Source organism: Myotis myotis, unplaced genomic scaffold (assembly GCF_014108235.1).
Source record: "Myotis myotis isolate mMyoMyo1 unplaced genomic scaffold, mMyoMyo1.p scaffold_m19_p_1, whole genome shotgun sequence".
NCBI lineage: Eukaryota > Metazoa > Chordata > Mammalia > Chiroptera > Vespertilionidae > Myotis > Myotis myotis.
In genome coordinates, this window is record NW_023416313.1 from 169231741 (window position 1) to 169255092 (window position 23352).

At 39.5% G+C, this 23352-nt stretch overlaps 1 protein-coding gene and 1 non-coding gene across 10 annotated transcripts in view; both read right to left on the reverse strand.

The window, feature by feature from the left end:
* MYO5A (myosin VA) overlaps positions 1 to 23352 on the reverse strand; it is a 200662-nt gene that overhangs the window by 21948 nt on the left and 155362 nt on the right. For 3 of the 9 annotated variants that reach the window (XM_036301787.1, XM_036301844.1, XM_036301852.1), the window contains 9 exons: positions 22975 to 23118; positions 22665 to 22718; positions 18187 to 18414; positions 16242 to 16250; positions 13254 to 13354; positions 10386 to 10466; positions 8410 to 8608; positions 6047 to 6121; positions 5292 to 5385 (listed from right to left, as the gene is read on the reverse strand). In XM_036301787.1, the coding sequence (XP_036157680.1) occupies positions 5292 to 5385; positions 6047 to 6121; positions 8410 to 8608; positions 10386 to 10466; positions 13254 to 13354; positions 16242 to 16250; positions 18187 to 18414; positions 22665 to 22718; positions 22975 to 23118 (985 nt within the window). The remainder of the gene's footprint in view (positions 1 to 5291; positions 5386 to 6046; positions 6122 to 8409; positions 8609 to 10385; positions 10467 to 13253; positions 13355 to 16241; positions 16251 to 18186; positions 18415 to 22664; positions 22719 to 22974; positions 23119 to 23352) is intronic. The other 6 variants (XM_036301793.1, XM_036301805.1, XM_036301798.1 and 3 more) reach the window with 6 other exon arrangements.
* LOC118661300 lies at positions 18986 to 19089 on the reverse strand. Its single transcript, XR_004969266.1, has one exon. It is a non-coding gene; the product is annotated as a U6 spliceosomal RNA (small nuclear RNA).

A 23352-nucleotide genomic window follows, 5' to 3' on the forward strand; every position in this document is an offset into this window, starting at 1 on the left:
TGTACAAAGAGGTCTTCACAGCTCACATACATGCTACGTGTACAATACAAAAGAATAAAATCTCTACTAACTAGATTACTAGTTGCTTTCAGCCAAAGAAATAACCCTAAGAGGGGAAACTGGGAGGAAATAGACTCAGCATATTAAGTTCATCAATAAATGTACATATTTGGACTCTATATGATGTAAAGAGAATGCTTTATACCTACTTATTTCATCATACCTATGGTGCCATTAACTATGAAATACCATTATTTTATATAACACTTAAGGAGGAAAACACTGCAATTAAGCTATAACCCATCAACAGTTGAAACACACATCCTGACTTCAGAGATGTTAAAATGTCAAAAAGTGTGCACCTCAGAATTTATGAAATATGTTTTAAAAGAAAGCTTCAGTTTCCTTTTGCAGAACCAAGATATTTTTGGTTCTGTATAAAATGTCAAAGACAAAATTTGCCATACTTTAAAATTTTTCACTCTGCCTTTGAATTTTCCCAAGAGATTTGAGTCTTTATAAAAACTCACAGATACCCTTAACCAGTTTGGCTCAGTGGACAGAATGTCGGCCTGTGGACTGAAGGGTCCTAGGTTAGATTCCAGTCAAGGGCACATGCCTGGGTTGCAGGTGTGATCTCCAATAGGGGATGTGCAGGAGGCAGCTGATCAATGATTTTCTCTCATCATTGATGTTTCTATCTCTCTCTCCCTCTCTGAAATCAATAAAAATAAATAATAAATAAATTTTAAAAACCTCACAGATAAAGTGTAGATGTCAGCCCTGGCTGGGTAGCTCAGTTGGTTAGAATGTCATCCTAATTCACCAAGATTGTGGGTTCGATCCCCCATCAGGGCACATATAAGAATCAACCAATGAATACATAAATAAATAAAACAACAAATCTATGTGTGTGTTTTCTCTCTCTCTCTCTCTCTCTCTCTCTCTCTCTCTCTCTCTCTCTCTCTCTCTCCCCCTTTCTCTAAAACCAATCAATAAAAAAAATCTTTAAAAATATATAGATGCCAACTCAAAATAACCTTGATTCACTTAGCAAATCATCGGCTATTAAAATAAAACGTCAACCCTTATATAGCATCAGAAAAGCATGAAGTCTGAAAGAGAGAAGCCAGGACACCAGCCCAGTTTTCAAAGACAAAAGAGACCTTGGGGGATCATCCAGTCCAATACTCCATCTAATACCGACCTCCTTCTAGAAAGACCTGAAGTGATCCCTATTTCTATCTCACAGATTCTTCATACTAGAGGAAAAACATTCTTGAACCTTTTTGTCCTGGAAAAGGAAAAGGGCACTAGAATTTTTTGTTGTTGATGTTGTTAATCCTCACCCGAGGATATTTTTCCATTGGTTTTTTACAGAGTGGAAGGGAGAGGGGGAGAGATAGAGAGAGAGAAACATCGATGTGAGAGAGACACATCCTCACGCACCCTGACCAGGGATTGAGCCTGCAACCTAGGTTCCTGCCCTTGACCAGAATCGAACCAGGGACCCTTCAGTCTGCCAGCCAATGCTCTATCCACTGAGCCAAACTGGCTAGGGCTAGAATTTTATTTTAATTTATTTTTCCTCACTTTGGTACCAGGAAGAGCTTGGTCACCATTTAATTGAGGCAGTCAAATAAATTCCTATAGAGAGATTCCGTTGGAAAATATGACACGAAGGAAAGAAGTCAGTGGTTCTCAGAAGACTTGGGTTCTAGTCCTAGTTTGGCCACTAACTGGATGAGTCTTTGGAAGTCAGTTATGGTTTCTGGGCCTCAATTTTTTTCCTCCTATAATATGATTAACCCATTTCTAGGATTCTTTAAGGTCTAAATTCCTTGACTCCATGAAAACTGAGATGAACACCCACTCCTGGATTAAAATATAACACAACACAGATGAAATTTTGAAACACTTTCCATTTAGCTATGTAATTTCTGCTAAAATTATATATGTTGATGTTTTAAAAAGTTTTCATTGGCTTCTACAAAAGTCTCCGTAATTAAATGTAACTCATAGAAGAAGGCAAGAACCGCCTATTTTAAATAAGAAGAACTAGCCCTAACCAGTTTGGCTCAGTGGATAGAGTGTCAGCCTGTGGACTGAAGGGTCCCAGGTTCAATTCCGGTCAAGGGCATGTACCTTGGTTGCAGGCACATCCCCAGTAGGAGATGTGCAGGAGGCAGCTGATCGGTGTTTCTCGCTCATCGATGTTTCTAACTCTCTATCCCTCTCCCTTCCTCTCTGTAAAAAAATCAATAAAAAATATATATATATATAAAATAAGAAGAACTTAAGTATAGTATAATATACATTTTTAAAAATATATAAAGATTTCTATATATTAGAAGGTGCTTCGCTATACAAGGTTGCCAGTATTTTCTGTATAATGGGGAGTAGAGGACAGAAAAAATGTTGGAGGAGCCTGTCACCTTTATTCTCTAATTCTGGGAGGTGGGGGAATACTGCTCTCAAAAAGGGCCCAGATCAAATAAACTGATTTCATTTTATACTTTAGACATGCATCAGTTTTTCACCTTTTCTTAAGGATATTCTAATAATCTTTTTGTTTAATCTATGAATTGCCTCCTCAAGTGCTACTTACAGGTTTAAGAACATAGTTGGCAGGATAGTTTAACTGACCAGAGATTTCTGATTGATAATGGCTTCAACTTGCTAGCATGTCGAAATATCCTAATCTATCTCTTTAATTAAAAATAGATACATATCAAAGAAATCCTAGTAAAAACTTAAAATAACAGTGAAACCATTAGGAGTTTTAAAAAAATAATCTCACAAACTGCTACCCTTGAAATCAGTTTCTTTCAAGCAAATACTCTGCAATCTAATTATCATCTCATGATATAATTAATGTGGAGTTAAATGCAGAAATGTTCTGTGAATAATGGTTTTCAAAGTTCTGTCAACAGACATTTTATTTTTTTAATCCTTACCCGAGGATATTTTTCCATTGATTTTTAGAGACAGTGGAAGAGAGAGGGAAAGACAGAGAGAGAAAATCAATGTGAGTGAAACACGTCAATTGGTTGCCTCCTGCACATGCCTGGACATGGGCCCAGGCCAGGGAGGAGACTGCAACTGAGGTTATTTGCCCTTGACCGGAATCGAACCCAGGACCCTTTGGTCTGCAGGCTGATGCTCTATCCACTGACCCAAACTAGCTAGGGCCAATAGACATTTTAGCCCATGTGTGTAATTTGGAGATTCAAAACTTTATTCCAGTAGATCTGAATCAATAATGCTATAAGGATTATATATAAAATACGACAGCCAAGTAATCTGATTTCTAAATAAATCTTTCAGCATTTGTATATCCAAGGGAATACAAAGTGAAAACCATAAAAGTGAGTCAAGCTGTGATACATAGAGCGGGAGCCATGAGGTCTGTTTGGGTGATCAGGAAAGCATGCTCCTGAGGATGTGACACATGACTCTGATCTTCTCAAAGGATGAGCAGGACTTGACCAAGAGAAAAAGAAAGACCAACATGCCTGGCATGTTGGAGAATGAAAACCACAGAGTGAATCATGGTAGATTACTGTGACCATTCCCAGTGCTAGGGACTCTTCACCCTTGCCGGGGTTCTTGTCCCAGCATCAAGAAGGGTTCAGGAATCTGGAGAAGGGGCTGTGCGTAGATGACATAGGAATCCAGAGACTAATAAAGAGTCTGGAAATGAGGTATAATTTTGAAAGGCATCTGGGGGTCAGGGGAGCTTAGCTAAAGGAGCTAAGATCCAAGATCTTAAGTCTAAGGTCTCTGTCCCCAGGACCCCATGCTTTTTATTAACACAACTTGTCCTGAGGCAGAGACATACACTTCAAAGGGTATACAGAAACATTGTCAGAATGGGGGAATTAGCCTACAGCTGTTCAGGTGTTTGGCCAGTAGGAGGCAATAACATGTAGATTAAGATGCCTTTTAGCTGTCTGGAAGCCACAGTCAGTATCCTATTCAGGTTTGGGGAAATGCCTTTAGCCATTCCCAACAGGTGACTACATGTGTGACTCAACCCTGTTGAGTCCCCAAGTCTCATCAACCTTTTGATGAAACTCTTGAAATTATGACATGCTGGAATTGGTTCCCGGCAACCCTTTGAAGCAGAGCAACATTGAGAGGATAGAGAGGTGGTCAGACAACACGGTATCATTTTTTTTTTCAAAATGATCATAGTCTGCATAGATTTGAAGGCAGTACCAAAGAAGATCCCTAAATCTCTTGAACAATGAGCGTTGTTAGAATTTGGCTTTAGCCCTGATCACTGCTATATACCTAAATAAATACCCTAATCTGAAGGAAAACACACACAAATCTACAAGATGAGATTCATTTGTATATAATAATAACGGATATTTGATTCATTCTTAGGTATTTTCCCATCCTCATCATATATAAATCATGAGTTGTTTTAAAAAAATCTTATTTCTTTATAATCATAATTCATTTTTTTTCTTACTTACTTCTCTTTTTATCTGCATTAGATGGTAAGTTCTTTGAGGATACAGACTCTGTCTTACTAATCTTAGTATCCCTAACACTAACAATAATAATAATAACTAAGTTATATATAGCATTTACTATGTGTCAGGAACTATAGTAATTCAATACATATTAACTCATTTAATTTTTATAAACCATGTCAAGTACACCATTATCATTCCCATTAACAGGTGGAAAAACTGAGGTATCGAGAGGTTCAATAACTTGCCCAATATCAGATGACTAATAGTAGAAGGCCAGGATTTGAATCTAAAAGGCCTAGCTCCAGAATCCATGCTTTTTAAAAAAAATATATATTTTATTGATTTTTTTTACAGAGAGGAAGGGAGAGGGATAGAGAGCTAGAAACATCGATGAGAGAGAAACATCAATCAGCTGCCACCTGCACACCCCCTACTGGGGATGTGCCCGCAACCAAGGTACATGCCCTTGACTGGAATCGACCCTGGGACCCTTCAGTCCACAGGCTAATGCTCTATCCACTGAGCCAAACCAGTTAGGGTAGAATCCATGCTTTTAACCTAGAACAGTGCCTGACATAGTAGTCACTGATATTTGTTGAATGGATTCTCTTGCTTTGTAAATTTTTACTACAATGGAAAGAACATTTCCCCCCACCTCAAAATGGAAGTATCCACTACACAGACACTAGGTTTGCTGAAAGTAATTTTTATCATCCCCGACATTTGCATGCAAACCTATTAGGATACTAGTATAGCACTACAAAACCAAGATTCAGCAATTGTTATAAAACATGTTTAAAATACCTTCTAGTTCACCAATTTTTTTAGCAAATACTTTCAGTTGTTTTTTCAGTTTCCGTACAGTCTTATCTTGTTTTTCAAGTTGTTCCATCAAATCCTAAAGGTCAAAATGAGAAATACAACAGAATGATCAAAATAGGTCTTCTAAAATGCACAGAAGGAAAGCAGACACAAAATCATAGAAACAGCACTGTTAGTTTCACATAAAAGCTCTAGAAAAGCTCATTGGTGGAGCCACCACCTGGCTGAAACCGGCAGGCATGGGAAATGCAGCTATAATAAAAGCTGAATGTTAAAATACACGATGCAGTACAATCCTTTACAGTGTGACGGACAGCAGGTTCACTGGGGAGTCTTTTCCAGTAGACTCCATGTGGGCAAAACAATTAAATGCTCGTAAAATGTACCACTATTCAAGTGCAATGTTTTCTTTTAAAGGGGGAAGAGACAAAATAAATTTTGATGAATGCACAAAATGTTTTGTGGAGAGTTTTAAGGACAGCTGAACTTGGGTAGGGGCTTTTGACTTTTGACTTCCATCACACTGCAAGCCTAGAGTCAGTAACAAACCAAACACGACAATGGACGCAGGACACTGGTAGAGGTGACACCACTAGCTGACAGACAGCTGTAGGGGAGAAACAGGTTTCATCAGAGTTTTTGCAGAGACTTCCTGGGGAGGAGCAGGCAGCCCCTTGGTTGCAGAGAGCTAGAAGTAGTGCAGAAAGCAACACTAAAGCACTCGTGAGTTTACATACAATCATCCGTTTGTAAAGTGAAATCCGATATGATTGATACTTCTTAGGGTCATCTGCATATAATTCCTCAAAATACTGAAAAAACAGGCATAATGGATATTTGTTGTTCTCTGCGTTGTTGCGGGGAATGCTACCTCTCAGCAAAATCAATTTTTAAAATATTTTAAGATAAATAATGAAACTGTATCTACTGAGAGAGCTCTGATCTGTCATCTGCCATTGCCCTCTGGTCTTCCTGGCACAGAGAATTCCAGCTCTACATGCACACACATATGCTGTCACATGCTCAGGGGAAGCAGGCCACAGCCAGGGTGCCATCGGGTAGCAGGGGAATAAAGTGGTGGTCGAGCCCCTGGGTAAGGCTGCTGTAATTTCACTCCTTGGACCTGTTCACAAGTTGCTGCACTTTTTGGTGCCAGCAGTTGTGGCAAGAGTAGGGCAGGCAAATAGAATTAATGGCAATATGGGCGCTGTTGTTGAAGGTGGAAAAGGCCGGCGAGAAGCTGTGTGCCTTCCTTCCTGAAAGGCAGCATGGGAGGCCTGGGAAGCACGTTCACTAGCGGAGGAGGAAAACCTTCTGTTTGTGTCGGGGCAGGGCGACGGGGGGTTACTCGGGGCAGCAGTTCCAAGGTCTAAGCCTAGGTTCCCAGCTGTTTTAATATTCTGCTCACGTGTTTCCTAAAGAAATGCACAATTAACACTGAGAAACTACAATGATTTTGAAAAAGTGCATCACTCCCTGTACTTAGGTTTGAATCCAGTCTCCTGAATTACCAGTGAGGCAGGAGAAGCGGCTGAGCTGCAAAGGACTTTCCTAAACCTCAGACAAAATCATTAACTAGACTACCGGCTTAGAATTTGGGGGCTTAGTTTACTTTTGTATTAGTTATGCAAAATTATCAAGAAAATGAATACTACAGACAAGGTCGCAAGGGAAATGCTTAATCAGCTTGATGAAAAAACTGGGAATCTGCACCCAGAAGCATCTTTACTTCACGGTTTCACCTCGTATTTGAAGACAATCATTTATAAGCAGAGAATTTATACACTGATCCATTGTTATTATATTATTTAGTATATTTATCAATTCTTAGGCATTTAAGCATTGTTAGTTAAACTTAAGCAACAATATACTTGAAAGTAATAAAAAGACATTTCAGTCCATGATCTGGAAGATTTCCCGCCAGAAATCAGTGATGTTTCAGTCACCTTAAAAAGAGCCCAAACACTGCCCTCAGCCTTCCCCCCATTCCTACAATGGAGCCTCCCACATGTGTCCTCTGTCCTCGAGGGGACAGATGGGCTCTGAAAAGAACACCTGTGTGTTTTGCTTCTGATTAATATAAAAGACAGTTGGATAAATGACACTAGAAAACTATTTGTAACGTAAAATGATCACTAGTGGAGTAATGGAGGGATAATTCAGATTGTTAAATCTTCAGAGAAAATCCAAACTATTTATTATAGATCATTAAAACCCTGAATTAAAGAAAAGAAGACAAAACACTACCAGCCTTAAACAGCTGTTCTCAAAACCAGGCTGACACTACAATCTAAATTTTATATAGAAACATGAAATCATTACTTTTCAATGGCCTTTCATTTAATAAATATATTATCAAATTTAAGTAGATTTTTAAAAATCTATAAATCTGTAATAAAAGTTATTTTGTGACTGAGAAAGAAATATTCTAGAAAATACTTTCTATGAAATAAAGAGAGGGGGGAAAAATGGACACATATGTAATACCCTTTGTATTACTTTAAGCAATAAAAAAATAAAAATAAAACAAAAATAAAGAGAAAAAGAAAAGAAAAAAAACTTCTGCCACTGTTCAGAATCTGGGAAGGGGGAAAAAGACCTCATTTCATTGCCCACGCTCTGTTTAAAAGAATAAAAATTGTATAAACTTGCATACTGCTCTCTCTCCTCTATGACCTGGGAGCTCCATCCAATGTCAACCAAAAGTCCCCCTTTGGTTCTGCCAACTGCCTTGCAGACCATAGCTCTAACCCCCACTTGTCTGCTACAGATGAAGGCTGGGGTGGCCTCGGTGGCTGTTTGGGAACCACAGCTGAACAAACATATAACCAACAACCATATAACCAAGGGCAGAGAATGGCAGAGATTCTGCAGCAAAGTGGAAAAGAGGCCACGTGAGTTCTCGAGGATCTCAAGAGCCCAGCATGCAGCTGGTTGATACCTCCAGACCCTCCAAGTGGATCTAAGAGAGCTCCTGCGAGAGACACAATCTGTGCACATGCCTTTTCCATTTCTGCCAACAGAGTCCTATTTTCCTCACTCCACCTCTGCTGAGTGAGAGGGTGACGGTGTGGGGCACCCTGCAGAGCCAGGCCCTTACCAAGTTCTCGTTGGTCAGCCGGGTGATCTCGTGCTGCAGGCTGGCCTCGATGCGGGCCTCGGGGGGCAGCTGCAGGTTCTGGGCCAGCAGCTGCTGCTGCCGGTTGTTCTCTTCCTTCAGGTTCTGGATCTCCCCACGGAGGGCTTCGGCCTCGTTCTCATGGCTCCTCTTCTGCGACTGGAGCTGGGATTCCAGGAGCCTGTGGAGAAGCCACACGGGTAGGAAAGGGTGATGACACCAGCGGCCCTGCCTGGTGGGGCGAGGCTTTGTGCTCACTAGCAAGGGCAGAAAAAGCGGGGGCTCCAGTGTCTGCGCAACTTCTGACTTGATTAAAGTTAGGAAACTCAAGACCAGAACTGGACACAGTGCTCTCACGTTTGTGTCTTTCTGAACTGTGGGCCCTGCTACGAATATAAAGTATTAAAGGCCCTGAGAAGCAGGAGAGTTTTAGCTGTTTTGAGAGTTCACAGGAATGATGAATAAAATCATCCATTAAAAGACAGCTTCAATCTGGCTGACTACAAACAAGCATTCCAGTTGGCAAAGACCATACCTTTGCCACAAAATAACTGCATTATGGATCCAAGATTACAAACAACTGATCTAATTAAGTATGACTTCAAGAATGTCAGCATTACTAATTTCAGGCAGAGGGTGTAACTAGGGTCCCCTTTTTACCTTCTACTCTTATCTGTGAAGAAAGAAACAGCTGAATGCTTCTCTGAAATATATACAGATTTAACAAATCCAGACAGATAGTTCTGAAATTTCATATACAAATATTTTAAATCTGTCATCGTCTTTCTCCCCATAAACTTCCCTATCAGTAAAAGAATCCTAACAAGACATGGTTTTAGAAATTATTAACAGGACCAACAAAGTGGCTGCTGCTTCTCTGAGCAAACACCCAACTCAGCTATGCTCATCAGCAGTGAGCACAGCAGAGAGAAATAGCATCCCCCCTTTACCATGCACCCCACATTCACCCCCTTTCTAAACACAAAACAAAGTTACAGTTAGTAATGAATTAACACGAAGAAAGAAAGGATGTTCTTTTATTCTAAACCCCTTGGTTACCAACTGCTGGGCAAGATTTATTGATGACATTGCAAGCAAACTGTTAACAGCAGACTAAAAATATTTTAGTGAGTATAAAATTTCAAGAGGATTTGAGCCAATAACACCACAAAGTTAATGACAATGGTTTATGGTTAGAACAAACAAAGCAGAATAAGCAGGAGCCCCTTGAACAAACAGAATATTAGGTATTTTTCCAGCTTAATCACTAAAATTGTATTTTTATGAGATTTTTAGGACACAAACATCACTAGAGCAGAGGAGTATCTGTGTTAGAAAGGTGCTGCTGATTCAATTTTATTTGCTTCCCCCTAAACATATTTAACATGTTGAGTCTGGGTAATTATTCTGAACTGTAGCAATGCAGGAAACCCTCCTGATTTGCTGTTTCACAAATTGGAACTTCACAGTAACCACACAGAATGCCAAGTCAGGCACTTAATACTGCCGATAAGCAGCATGGCAACAATATGTAGGAATGCAGCCATGTATCCATTGGCATATATATCCTTTAGATTGATCATTATTCCAAACAAGAAACTACTAAGTAATAGGTATTAATCTCCCCCCACAGTAGTTTGAGCTCTAGTTGAAAGGTTTTGGGTTTTTTTCCAACTCCTAGTGAAATATTCACAAATTTTAGTGTCTGAAGGGCAATCTAGATAGCATCTTTCACTTACGGGCAGCAACTCTTATTCATCATCTATTTCAGCTTTAATAGCATCCCTTACTAAAGAAGGTTTTTAGGAAGGTATTTGGTTGAATGCTCTAAGTTGTACTAAAATTTACTTAGGAAGACAATTAATGTACAAGAAATACGAAATTTAAAGCCAGGAGGCCACTGTTAGTAAGAAAAACAACAAATGAATAACATTGCATTTTGAGGAGACAAATATAACCTGTTGGCTTGTTTTAACCCTTCATAAACCAGCCACAGCTCTCCATCCTCATTCAACTCATGGTAATCCATAGCAGACGACCTTCCATGCAAAAGGAACAATGCAAAACACAAAGGATACAGGGTGGGAATGAGATGATGATGGTCAACAGCACCACATGATATTTCATATTGTTTTTGTTAATTACAGATAACTTAAGACATTATCACAAAAATTATTTCTGGTTAATTTTCTTAAAAATGTGTAACATCTAACTGGGTAGAAAGTAAAACAAACGAATCAAGGATCTACAGCGATTTTTCCTGTAAAATAAGAAATGATTCAAAAGGTGAGAAAGAGGTTCTGTTTTTAACATTTTGTTGAGATAGTAGAATAATCTTATATGTCACTTATTATATTCAAGACTAACCATGACAGTCACACACATATAATATGAAAACTGCAGTTATTGTCTTTGTGTAGCAATCTTCATAATCCATTTCAAAATGAAATTTTAAGTTTTATGGGTAGGATCTTGTTTTGACTTAAAATAAAATCTGGTTTCCTAGTTTTAAAAAATTCTCATAGGAGTAACTTATAACTAAGAATATGTTCAAAGTTCTCAGCTTTTATACACAACTTTTAAAAGACTTTTTTCTTTGTCTAAAAATTAATTCTAAGGCCTGGGGACACTGTTTTTATATTAGAGATGTGACACATCTTATTAAAAGTATGTATACTAAGGAATAGGTATTAATAAATAATAATGGCATGCTTGATTACAGGATTTCTTCTATCTAGGGTATTAAAATAATATACGTGAGTGTTTGCTAAGTGTCAGGTATCATCTATAACTCCCGCATATATTATTTCACTTAGCTCTCCCAGGCACCCAATACACATCTTTTGCCACATTGCAGAGAAAGACGTGAGGCTTGGAAGTAAGATGCCTGTGGAGGCTATGCAGCTGGAAAGCAGTGGCCTCAGGGCTATGGGGCGTGAGCCCAGGTTCTCAGTCCTTCAAGACTTCTGTGTTGATACGGTATTTACATAAAACAAATTCCAGAGCATGTTCTATTTTCCACCTACCATCTCTCCCTGAAGAGTTGATCTATTCGCATGGTCTCAATTATAAATAGTATATGCTGATGACATCAACATTTATATTTCAGCCCACATATCTCTCCTGCGTTAGATCTATATTTTCAAATGCCTAATGGATTTCTCTCCTTGGATGTCTTCCTAGCTCTTTAAATTCAATATCTGTAAATCTACCAATCATCTCTAGCCCATACTTCCCTTCACCCCAGACCAGGATCACAAATGGCATCACCACATCCAACCAAGTATCCACAGCAGACACTTCAGAGTCATCCATCATGACCCCTATTCCTCACTGACACATCCAATAAAACACAAGGCTTTACTGACCTCATCTTCTTATACATCTTCAAAGTGTCCCATTTCTCTCAATCCCAAATGCCACCAACTAAGTCAAAGTCACCATTACCTAGCCTCTTAACTGGTCTTTATGCTTTCAATCTTGTTCCACTACAATCTAGTCTCTAACATAAATGCCAGGGTTAGCTTCCTAAAATTCAAATCTCGTTATAGTTTCCTACTTAAAATCTTTCAACAGCTCCCACTATCATTGGAGTGAAGTCCAAATTCTCTAAGCTGTCTCCCCAACAGCCCATAAATCCCATGAAAGTAAGGAATGCATTTACTTTGCTGACTGCTAATATTCCCAGTGTGTGGCACAGGGCCTGGCATTAAACAGGCATGCAATACATCTCTGGTAACTGAATAGCTCAGTGGATGAAATAACAGCATAATCTAGCTATTTTTCTACTTACACAATCTTAGATAAAAGATATGTGCTATTTATATTTTACATTCATAAATTAAAATTCAAGTTTAACCAAATACTCTTATACACATTTTCCACCCTTGCCCATAAAAGAAGATATTCTTTAGTTAGTGAAGTATTTCTATATGCCAATTGTGGTACTATGCACCAGGAGACCCAGACTGCACACTGATAATAGAATCTCCAGAACTGCCTTTCTCTGTGATCATCACTGGCCATATTCTTTAAAGCATGTAGCCTCTTTAGGTCCGAGTTCAATAGCACTAAACTCCACTGGGAAGGGGGTGAGAAGAGGCTGAGACAATTCCAGAGACGAGCCTTTATTTTGTTACATAAACTCAGCTATAGAAAAAGCCTCAGGAAAGTTCAGTCATTTAGTGATGGCACAAATTCTGCATTCTCAGCTAGCTCACTTAAAGTTCTTAAGTGTAGAGTGACTGAGCTAAGTGCCATCTGCAATTTCACTCACATTTACGGTAAATGGAATAAAACCAGAGTTAAGATTTTCTTAGAACAACTTAGGGAACATGACAAAAATGTGGTCTCAAATGCAGGGTTCTGCCCTAGAAATTATGGAACCCTTAGAGAATTATATGGCTACCACTAATAAGATTTCAGATACTCCATCATTTCCCTTCACATTAAATTTAGATTACTGGAAGCTGCAGCTGCCCCTAACAACACTCACAAATAACCAGCCTGAATGAGAAATGAAAAGGGACTACCCAAGACAATCAACAGTGAGCAACTGGTTTTCTCCTCAAGGCTAAGACCTTAAAGATACAGACATATATATCCCCGTGAAGTTAAGAACATTTCCCCTGACACCTTTCATCAATAATGCTACCTTGTTATAAATGAGATTTTATTGAATATATTGAAAACCCTGGATTCCCATTGAAGGTTAGTTGATGTCTATTAAAGCAATGTATAAATATGTTGACTTTTTGTACAAGAGGCTAAAAACCAAAGATCAATACGATTAAACCAAAAATGGAATAAAAACAGTATCAACTTACCTGTTTGTTTCTTTCAAACCAATATATGCTTGCGCTATTTCGCCTTTATCTTTCATTTTTTGTACATCTTCCAAAAGTACTGTGGCATCTGTCATTGTATTCTGAAGGGGAAATGACATAGTTCCACATGAAGAACCAAATCACAAGCTTTGGCCCACATACGACATATTCATGTGTTTATGTGCCCGTCACAACTCTACCCCTCCAGACTCCAGAGGGCAGGGGGGCACAGGCAGTCAAGGAAAAGGGGAGCCGTCAGTCTTCCTCTTGAGAATCCTTAACATGCTGCTATGAACGTGGTGAGATTCCGAATACCACAGCCCTGTAAATAAAATAACTGACGGGCTATGTTGTTTTACATTACGTGTGTGTGTATATATGTGTTTGTGTGTGTTGGGGGTGAATATATACTGTATATTCCATTATATAGTTCTAAGGCGTTCTTGACCAGTTATTGTTCTAATGCTGTATATACTATATGCTTTATACATATAAAATAGGTTTCATATGTTTTATATATATATATATAGTATAAATATATATATTTCAAAATATATACACAGCATTAGAATAAAAACCAGGCAAGAACACTATTTAGTGAAATGGACAAAACTGTTCTTCCTACTACTTTTTGATCAGTTATAATAAAACATTTGTTATAGTAACACTTATAATATCAGTTATAATAACACACTAAAAGTTGAACATAAAGCTCATTCTTCCATAAGAAACTCAGTACAAAGAGGTAGCATTCAGATGTATGCTTTACAAAATTAAAAGCTTTTCCTCACATCTTTAGATATATATAAATGGGAAGAATTTAGCTCCTTATAAATATCTACCATCTGCTGTTATTCAATTCTTTTTCCTCTTTTACAGTATCACATGGTACATAAGCTTTTGAAATAAATACCTGGCAGGTCAGAATTACTAATGATCCTATATAATAAAAGCCCAGCGACCATAACAGCAGAACAACCAGAACGACTGCTCGACCAGTCACTATGAGGTGCACTGACCACCTCTTGGTCCCTTTCCTTGGCCGGCAGGCTCCAATCACTACCAATGGCGAATGGGGAACCGGGGTGGGTGGTGGGGGATGTGGGCAGTGCCAGGCCAAGACCACCGCCCCACCGGGTCACCCCACATACAGAGGGCAACTGGCGCCAGGGATGGGGCTGGTGAACAGGTGGGAACTGCCGACCTCTTGGTCCCTCCCCTGGCCGTCAGGCTCCCATCGCTGGATGGGGAATGGGGGAATGGGGTGGGTGGTGGGAGGGGGCGGGGCCGGTTGTGGGCAGCTGGGAAAGATGGCCCTGATCACAGGCTAGGCCTAGGGACCGTACCCACACACAATTTCATGTGTTGGGCCTCTAGTTTTATATAAAGAGAACTTTTCTGTTAAACCTTTTTACTTCCTTTTTATTTTTCCTTTATGGTCTAATGATATAGTTTAAGTTGGCTCCTTGAGTGTGGCTCTTTCTAAGCCTTAGGAGTACCCTAACTAAGTTAGTAACGATGTACCTACCTATATAGTTTAAGTTTTAAAAATCTGGCTCTCAAAAGAAATTTCAATTGTTGTACTGTTGATATTTGGCTCTGTTGACTAATGAGTTTGCCAACCACTGGTCTAATCTGTCTGAAAACCACTGTAATTTCAAAATTTTGCTTTTGAAATTACTCAGTTATTCTCTTATCTCTCCTAAACCAAAGCAAATTACTCAGTTATTCTCCTATCTCTCCTAAACCAAAGCAAAAACGCACAATAAGAACCACTGTTTTATAGTCTCTAAAGAAGAATACACTTTAGAATCCAAGGGGCCATCCTATTTGTCTAAATAGTACATATCTGATCCTTTCGTCCAAGTTTGCTCCAGCCAGATCTCACAATGAAGTGGCACTCATAGAATACACTTCAAATACCAGGATCTTAGATAACTTGAATGCCAACTAGAGGTCTACCAATACTTGCTTTTGAATGTCAGTGTTTATTAGAAGCATCTTTTTTTTTAAAAAAAAAAATCCCACTTTTCTCCTAATGCTGTTCTTTTGTAAGAGTTTATAAATGCACCCTTAGAGAAGACCAAACAATCTGATAAAAGCTATTAACAAAAGCTTATATTTTATCACATTTTAAAAATCTTTTCCAGAAACACCACATACAGCATTTCTTTAGCTATTTTTATAAATATTTTAGCACACATATCATAGAAAATTTCCTTTTCCAAGAAAACTTTCTCTGAAAGGAGAAAATCTTTCTATTCCATAAAGGGCCATACTCAGATTTTTAAGTTTTAAGTAATAACTCTCAAAGGCCCAGGCTCTATAATGCTACATGTATTCTCTGATATCTGAGGACCTATTATAGAATGTGGTTTTGAACTTTTCGTAAATTAGGTAAGTTGATCTAATTAACTAATGTAGAAGAAAGCTGGGCCTCTTAGTGTGTTGCTGTGCTGAACCAGGCCTCTTAGTGTGTTGCCAATCCTTCCCTCATCTGGCCTATCTTAGCTAAGAAGTGGTGGCTGGGGCATGGGATCAGACTTAAACTGCCAGGGTTAGCAAGTTCCTGACTCACTGCTCAGTGTGTCTCCCCTGAGCCAGTGACCAGAAGGCCTGAAAGGGTTGAACCATGTAGGAAAATCCCACCCTTCCCAGGTATGCTCAGCAACTCAGGCTCCTTTTCACCCTCAGACCCATAGCTGGTAGACATGTGAGCCCGGGAGATCCTCCAAGTAAAGGGTTCCCTCCCTGACCCCGTGGATGGCCTACAACTACCACACTGAGGCACAGAGTTGGCTGTGAATTAGAAGTCAGGGAGGCCTCTCTGTGAGCCAGACAGGAGACTACTATTATCCACATTTTCCCACTGACTTCCCAAATATAAAAATAGACTTAGTGGCCAAAAAGCATCAATTGCATACATTAGGGGATATTTGTAAACTAAAATTAGGATTTACTAGTATATACTAAAAATTTTATAATTACCTTGTCATCCTGAAAATCCCAAGTTGGCAAGCACAAAAAACAAATGGAGAAAACAATAAACCCTTACTTCCATAAATAAATTCTATCATTGAGTCTCCATCGTAACAAATAAGAGCTAACTGTAAAAAACAACCATGAATTGTTTCCCTAAAACTAATTTAACAGATAAATACATATTCATGAAACTGACATGAGGTGGACATTAATATGTATTTATGTGACGGCAAGTCTTAATTCTCAGGAACAAGTGCTTAAAATTCTTTTTGTATTTTTGTATTATATAGTATTTTTAGTACGTGAAAGAACAACCCTCCTGTTAGAGTACATGGGTAATTCTCTCCCAGTGTCTGTGAGAGTTACAGTGAAACCTAGAATACTCGTGGGGGTGGAGCAAACACACTAGACCTGGCTGGGCTGGATCTTCACCTTGCTCCCTGGGTGTCACCACTGTCCTGCAAAGAAGTTGTGACATATGTGTTTATGACTAGAAACTGAGTGGAGTGCACAGCCCGGGGGTATTTGAAAGGTCTCAATCAGCATCATGGGCATTTTTCCCAGGAGAGGACAAGCTGCTACCATGTGCAAGCTGGAAACTCAGAGAGCAGAAACCTCGATTAGACAGGGCCAGCCCATTAGAGGCCGACAAGCAGTTGTCACGTGGGGTATGTGAGCTGGGTAAATGAGAACTCTGTGCTCTGTTAGCTAGATTGTTTTCATGCACCTTGGTTCATTTTTCTTTTCCTTTCCCATAACTTTACCTGAAGTTTCCTATGAGAATACCGATTTGTCACAAGGGAACCAGAGGAAGGAATCCTGATTGTGGACTCTGCTCCAGCTAGCAGGCAGAGGGGAGTACTTGTTTCTTCAGGGGTCGTCAGCCCAGGGAAGGCAAGATGTACATACAGGGCCACGCCCAAGCAGAGACTCCCAATCTCCAAGTTCGCATTTCAGACTTAAGGGGTTTGTGATTTGTTTTGAAATAAGGAAGGTCATTTCTTCATTTAACTCCATTTGTTACTGGGATTTTCCAGAATTTTATATTTTCTGGACCAATGTTAATCCTTGGTGAGAGTTGCCATTATCAAATCCAAACCTAGGTTCGGTATCTCAGCCACCTGCACAACTACCATTTCTAAGAGAAGCACTCTCACATCTTTCAAGCACCCAGCTCATCATATGTCACAGTCATATTTCATTTGGCATGTCACGCTGTTGGGATAGTTGATTGCCTCAAGCCTTGGTAACACTTTGCTGCATGAACACGGGCAGGGACATAGGTCAGGCTTTAAGGTGATTAATCAGATAATTTTTATCTGATGGCACATGACAAAAGGACCCATTTCTGATCAGCACATGGTCTCAAAATACCCAAGGGCAGGAAAGGACTTCAGAGGGCCATCTATATCTTCCCGCATGGTCCTTTCTGCTGCCTCACTAACCACAGCCCTCCCACTGGGACAGCTCCCCCAGTAAACAGAACTCCCTGAAGTGAGCAGAAATCTCCACGCAACTTCTACCACTGATCTCCTTTCCAATTTCTCCATGTTACCTTCCCAGTGAAACAGGCTACCTTCAACAAATAATTTTAAAGTCGTTCATGCCTTCCCACAGCAAGACAATTTATGAATCTGTGTACTTAATAGCATTTTATTTTTGATCAAAATTTATTGTGGCCAAATTACTATAAAAAATAACTTTAAAAGCACTTGGCTCATGAGTGAGAGATGAGACTGAATACCATTTGGGATTTCACGTGCTTTTTGCTCACTCCAATTGACATTTGCAGTAGTTTTAAAATAACACTGCGATTTAAAAAAATTATAATATCCTCATTTAAACTAAAAATGCTCTTAAGTGTTTCCTCCATTACACACTGGACGGAACAGATAGACAGAAGCAGAGGCCAGTCCCCCAACACCCTCCTTAGCCACTTGCTTGTGCTTACCTTGGGTTGGATGGCCTCTTTCTGGCTCACCAGCTGAGACCTCAAGATGAGGACCTCCTCCTTGCGCACATCGAGCTCCTCACTCACAGAGGTCAGCTGCTCCATGAGGACACGGTATGCTGGTGCCCCCGGAGCGGTCACCTCTGGGGCGCTTTTCTCACTAAGGGCTTTGCGTAACTCATTTAGCTCATTTTTCAGTTTTTTGTTTTCTGATTCTAGTTCTTGTCGCTGTGTAAATAGACAAAGAATAGTTCATTGCTGTCATCCTCAACTTTACATTGGAATATTCACCTTCCCCGAAGACGGTATAAGAATTCTGCTTGAAAAGACTGTCAGAGCTACCCTAATGAATGGCTTCCCAGGTTCTACTGGGAACTCTACTCTGTAAATTCAGGAAGTCTGACATCAAGTAGAATTGAGCAAGGTGAATGGTAGTTTGCTTCATCAACCTAAATTCCAGAGTCGAATTTATTCCAGGCCTGCCCCAGGTGTGTTCCCAGGCCTGGCGAATGCTGAGTTCCAAGGGGCGAGTTTAGCCCAGGTCTAGAAAGCCCAGTTTTGTTTGTGGGAAAATAAATGCAAGGGTAACTATGAGGGCCCAGCTAGTCAGGTTATTTCCAATGAATAGTTCAAATGAGTGGCTCCCTGAAAGAAGAGGAGCATCTTTTCATTTCCTTCGTAAAACAGAATGAAAAGACCACTGAAATCTTAGGCTTTTAACTTCAAGTAAAAAAAATTACCACATCACCTAAACTAATCAAATTCTTAGTATTTTGATGAAAACAAATAATTTTTTAAAAAAAATATGGAAAGTTCCATGAGTCTGCATGTCATCCTTGCACAGGGGCCATGCTAGTCTCTGTATTGTTCCAATTTTAGTATGTGTGCTGCCGAAGCAAGCACAGATATATCTTTTTCACACTTCTTTTCTGTGTGACATGCTTGTGAAGTTGCTGGCAGAGTTCTGAGAGGTGGGAGAAAGGATGGGCCACCTCCTCCGTCACCATCCGGATGGACGCACACATCCTTTACACTCACACATACCATCAGCCACCCGAATGCTGCAAGGTGCTGCCCTCTGCACGCCCTGCTCAGGCAATGGCAGTGGGAGCCCAGAATAGAGTTCTCACATTAAACTATATTTACAGGCACTAGAATGCACATGTCACAGAATGCCAGTTGAGAAACAGTGAAGTAGACGGTCATTGAAAAGCACCATGTTTACACCTGAAACTAATACAAAATAATATTGAATGTGAAATGTAATTGAAAAAATGTTTAAATAAATAAATAAAAGCACCATGATGACTTATGTAGCACATGAGATAAGGCCTTGTGATAGTGGACATGAAGTACTTCTGTATAAAGATAAAATATTTTATTGCCTTTTTTCCAGAGGCAATCTTGTGCTTGTATCACCATATCAGACTTTTCAGCATGTTTTAGTAAAACTATTTAGCCTTTTTTTCCTAGTTAAGAATAAGTAACCTCTTCTTTCATGAATTAGTTCATCCTTATGTGAAAAAGAATGTTCCTTCCTATCCCGTCTCCCACAACTGGTATTCAGATGTGCATTTCTCATTTCTGCAACAGAGAGCATGGCTGTCTTTACTCTGACAGCCGTGTCTACGCTCTGATGCACTGTTTCCTAAGCTTCCTCGCGCATCAAGACCGCTGGGAGGACAGGTGCAGGGCCCACCCACAGAGTTTCCAATTCCAGAGGTCTGGGGTGAGGCCCACAAATTAGCATTTCCAAGTCACAGGCTGATGTTGATGCTCCTGTTCCAGGAACAACATTCTGAGAAACACTCAAGCTAATACTTGGGAACTCTGTGATACAGGCTTCTTCATATACAGAGGATGTCTTCATTTGTTCATTTTTGTGTGAGGTAGGCAGAGCGAGCAGAGCTAGAGATCAGATTCCTAACCCCATTCCTCTGACCTGTCCCGTCCCATCCCATCAGGTTCTGGTCTTCTGGACAGAAGGCAATGGAAGTAGGAATAACAGAGGTGCCCACCTGCTGCCACCCATTTCTCCTTCCACAAATATAAATACTACTCAAGTAGTGCTTTTACTGCAAGAGCAAGAGATCCATTCCTATTGTAATTAGAAAGGGTAAAAGGGTCTTTAAGGGTATTTTAAAAGTAAATACTATATATATTTAAAATTAGTTTTCAAACAAGTAATGATAGGAACCTAAGATGTTCAGAAAGTTTCCTTAGCCTGGCCAGCATGGCTCAGTGGTTGAGCGTCACCAGGAGGTCACGGTTTGATTCCTGGTCAGGGTACATGCACTGGTTGTGGGCTCAATTCCCAGTGGGGGGTGTGCAGGAGGCAGCCAATCCATGATTCTCTCTCATCATTGATGTTTCTATCTCTCTCCCCCTTTCCTTTCCTCTCCAAAATCAATAAAAATACATATTTTTTAAACACACACACACACACACACAACACACAAAACACACACGGAAGTTTCCTTAGTCTGGAGACCTGGATTCAAGATCAGACTCTATCATCTATGAGTATATCTCTTAACTTCTAACTTAGCCTCAGAGTACTAATATTTAAAAATAAAAAACTTATATCAGAAGTTGTGACAATGACTAAATAAGATAAGGTGTAGGAAAAACTTTTCAAACTAAAAATACAGGTATTATTAGTCAAGCATTTTTTAAATATTAGTTTAAAAATTCTATCTTTTCAAGGAAAAGGAATAAAACATTAATGCCATATGAGGTTAACTAGGTATCAACTAAATTATATTAACAGTGTATTAAAAATGTTATGGATTTTTTACTTTTGAAAATTAAAAATAAAATTTATTTTCATAATTAAAAAAAAAAATTGTATCTTCCGGGGAAAGAGCTGATAAGAGTGTGGGTTTGGGCACAGGAAAGGACAGGCATTCTCTGCACCAAGATGCCACACAGCCTGGAGAGGAAGCAATAATTGCAGTTCTGGACAGTGGGAAGTGCAAAATCCACAGAGGACAGGGGCCTATTAATGAGCATAATTTAAGTTCCAAATCGAAGTATTAGGGAAAAATATATCAGGACTAGACTTAAAGTAATATTACTGATAAAGAAAAAATATTCAGGACAGTTTAGAGAGACCCTAGGAAATCTCAATTATACATAAAGCCTTTAAAATAATGAGTTTCCTTATGCTATTTTGTGGCTTTTCTCACTTTTAGTTTTGTTTTAATCATAAACCTTACTATAAGTTTCCACCCTAGACTATAATTTAAAAAAGCAGAAAATAGTAAAAATTTGACATAGGCAGAAAATATCTGAGAAAAAGAAATTTAAGACGAAAATATTAATTAACAATCTAGAAAACTTCTGAAGCTGGGGTGTTTTGAGAGCTGTCAGCTTGATAGCTCAGACACTGCAGGGCTCAAAAAGTTCTCATTCTGGAAACCAGAGAGGCTGGGGCTGGGAGCAGGTGTGTGTGTGTGTCGGGGGGCTGGGGGGGGGGGGTGAAAGGGGGAGACAGCCTGCTCTCTATCAAGGAATGGATTCTTCTCCACCCACCCCTAAACTTCAACTCCTGTGTTACCAAGGTGCTTTGTATGCCAGGAACTACTCCTCCCAATCCAGTGCCAGTCGCCTTGTCCAAGTGCTCTGGGACACACAGTGGCAGCTTATTACTGTCTAGTTAGACATTGCCTTTACACATTAAGAAGTTACAATTTTCCACCTTTATCCCCTTCCTCCCAACTGTTGTTGTTGTTTTTTAAAAAATAAGTTAGAGTATGTTTCTACTCTACAAACTAATGCCTAGCAGTCTTTCTCTACAAACACATAGTTTCGGTGGGGTTTGGGGTTTGAAGCCAGAGATACCAATGTTCAAATCCTGTTTCTTGTAAGTTTCCAGTGGGATGAGCTTAGGGGAGTTATGTATATCTCTTAGCTTTGATTTTCTTATCTATAAAATGGGAACTAAAATATTGACTTGCAGGACTATTATAAGAATTAGAGCTAGTATGTAAAATACCTGTATTTTAAAAATGATGATAATGATAATAGCCAACATTTGTTGGATACTATTAAAAACAGCACTGAGCACTATTCTAACAAATTTACATGGATTAGTTCATATAATCCTCATAAGAGTCCTGTAAGATAAATATTATCAATATCCCCATATTATAGAAAACAGAGGCACAGGAAGGATACATGACTTGCACATAGCCATATAGTGGTGGATTTAGCATCTGAACCCAGGCAGATGCTAGAGTCCATGTCCGTTACTACCTTCTACAGCCTCAAATTTTAGCTCCTGGTCCTGTTTCTATTTAGACTGAACTCCATTTTGTACAGAATAGAACCTATAAAAGGAAGCAATACAAGGCTAGAAGTAATGCCTGCATAAAACTTAAGCTAGGGCCTCAGGTGCCCTGAAACATATTCTCTGAGAAAAAGAGAGGCTCTCAGCAGATCTCTATTTCAGGTCTTGGGCAGAAATATTCCATTACCTTGAGTGACTCATATTCCAGTTCTGCACCTCTAATTTGTGGCCGTTCTTCTTCCTAAGGAAAAGATAAATTAGAAATTTTATAAACAAGTAGTTATATTTTAATTGTTACATTTTTTACTCTTAGAATATTTCCTTGCTCTGCAGAAAACAGTGAGGAGAGGTCAGCCCTCACTACTTGAACCAAATCCTACTTGGTTAAAGTACTTCTGGGCTGGGCTTCCATTAAGAAGAAACCACAGAACTGGATATAAAGTCCCAGCCTCAGTGCTGGGTTTGCCCGCGGCCCTGGGGTGGACAGCATTGCGCACCTTTGCCTTGCTGCGGAGCACCTGCTCCTCCTTGCGGTCCAGCTCATCCTGCATCACCTGCTTCTCCTGCTCCAGTTCTGTGACCCGCTTCTGGAGCTTGAGGAATAGTGACATGTCCAGTGGTACCTTCTTCTCACTTGGCTCCTAATCCCCAGAAAAAATAAGACGGTCAAGACAATCCAGAAGATGTATAACCCAATGAGAAAATGATGCACAGCCCAACAGAAAAAAAATAGGCAAACTTACAAAAAATATAAAGGACCAAAGAGTATACATGTAATAGGTCAACCTAGCTAATAGGAGAAAGGCAAATTAAACAACAGTGAGGTATTATTTTTCCCCTATTAGATTGGCAAAGACTGGAAATATTTATAATGC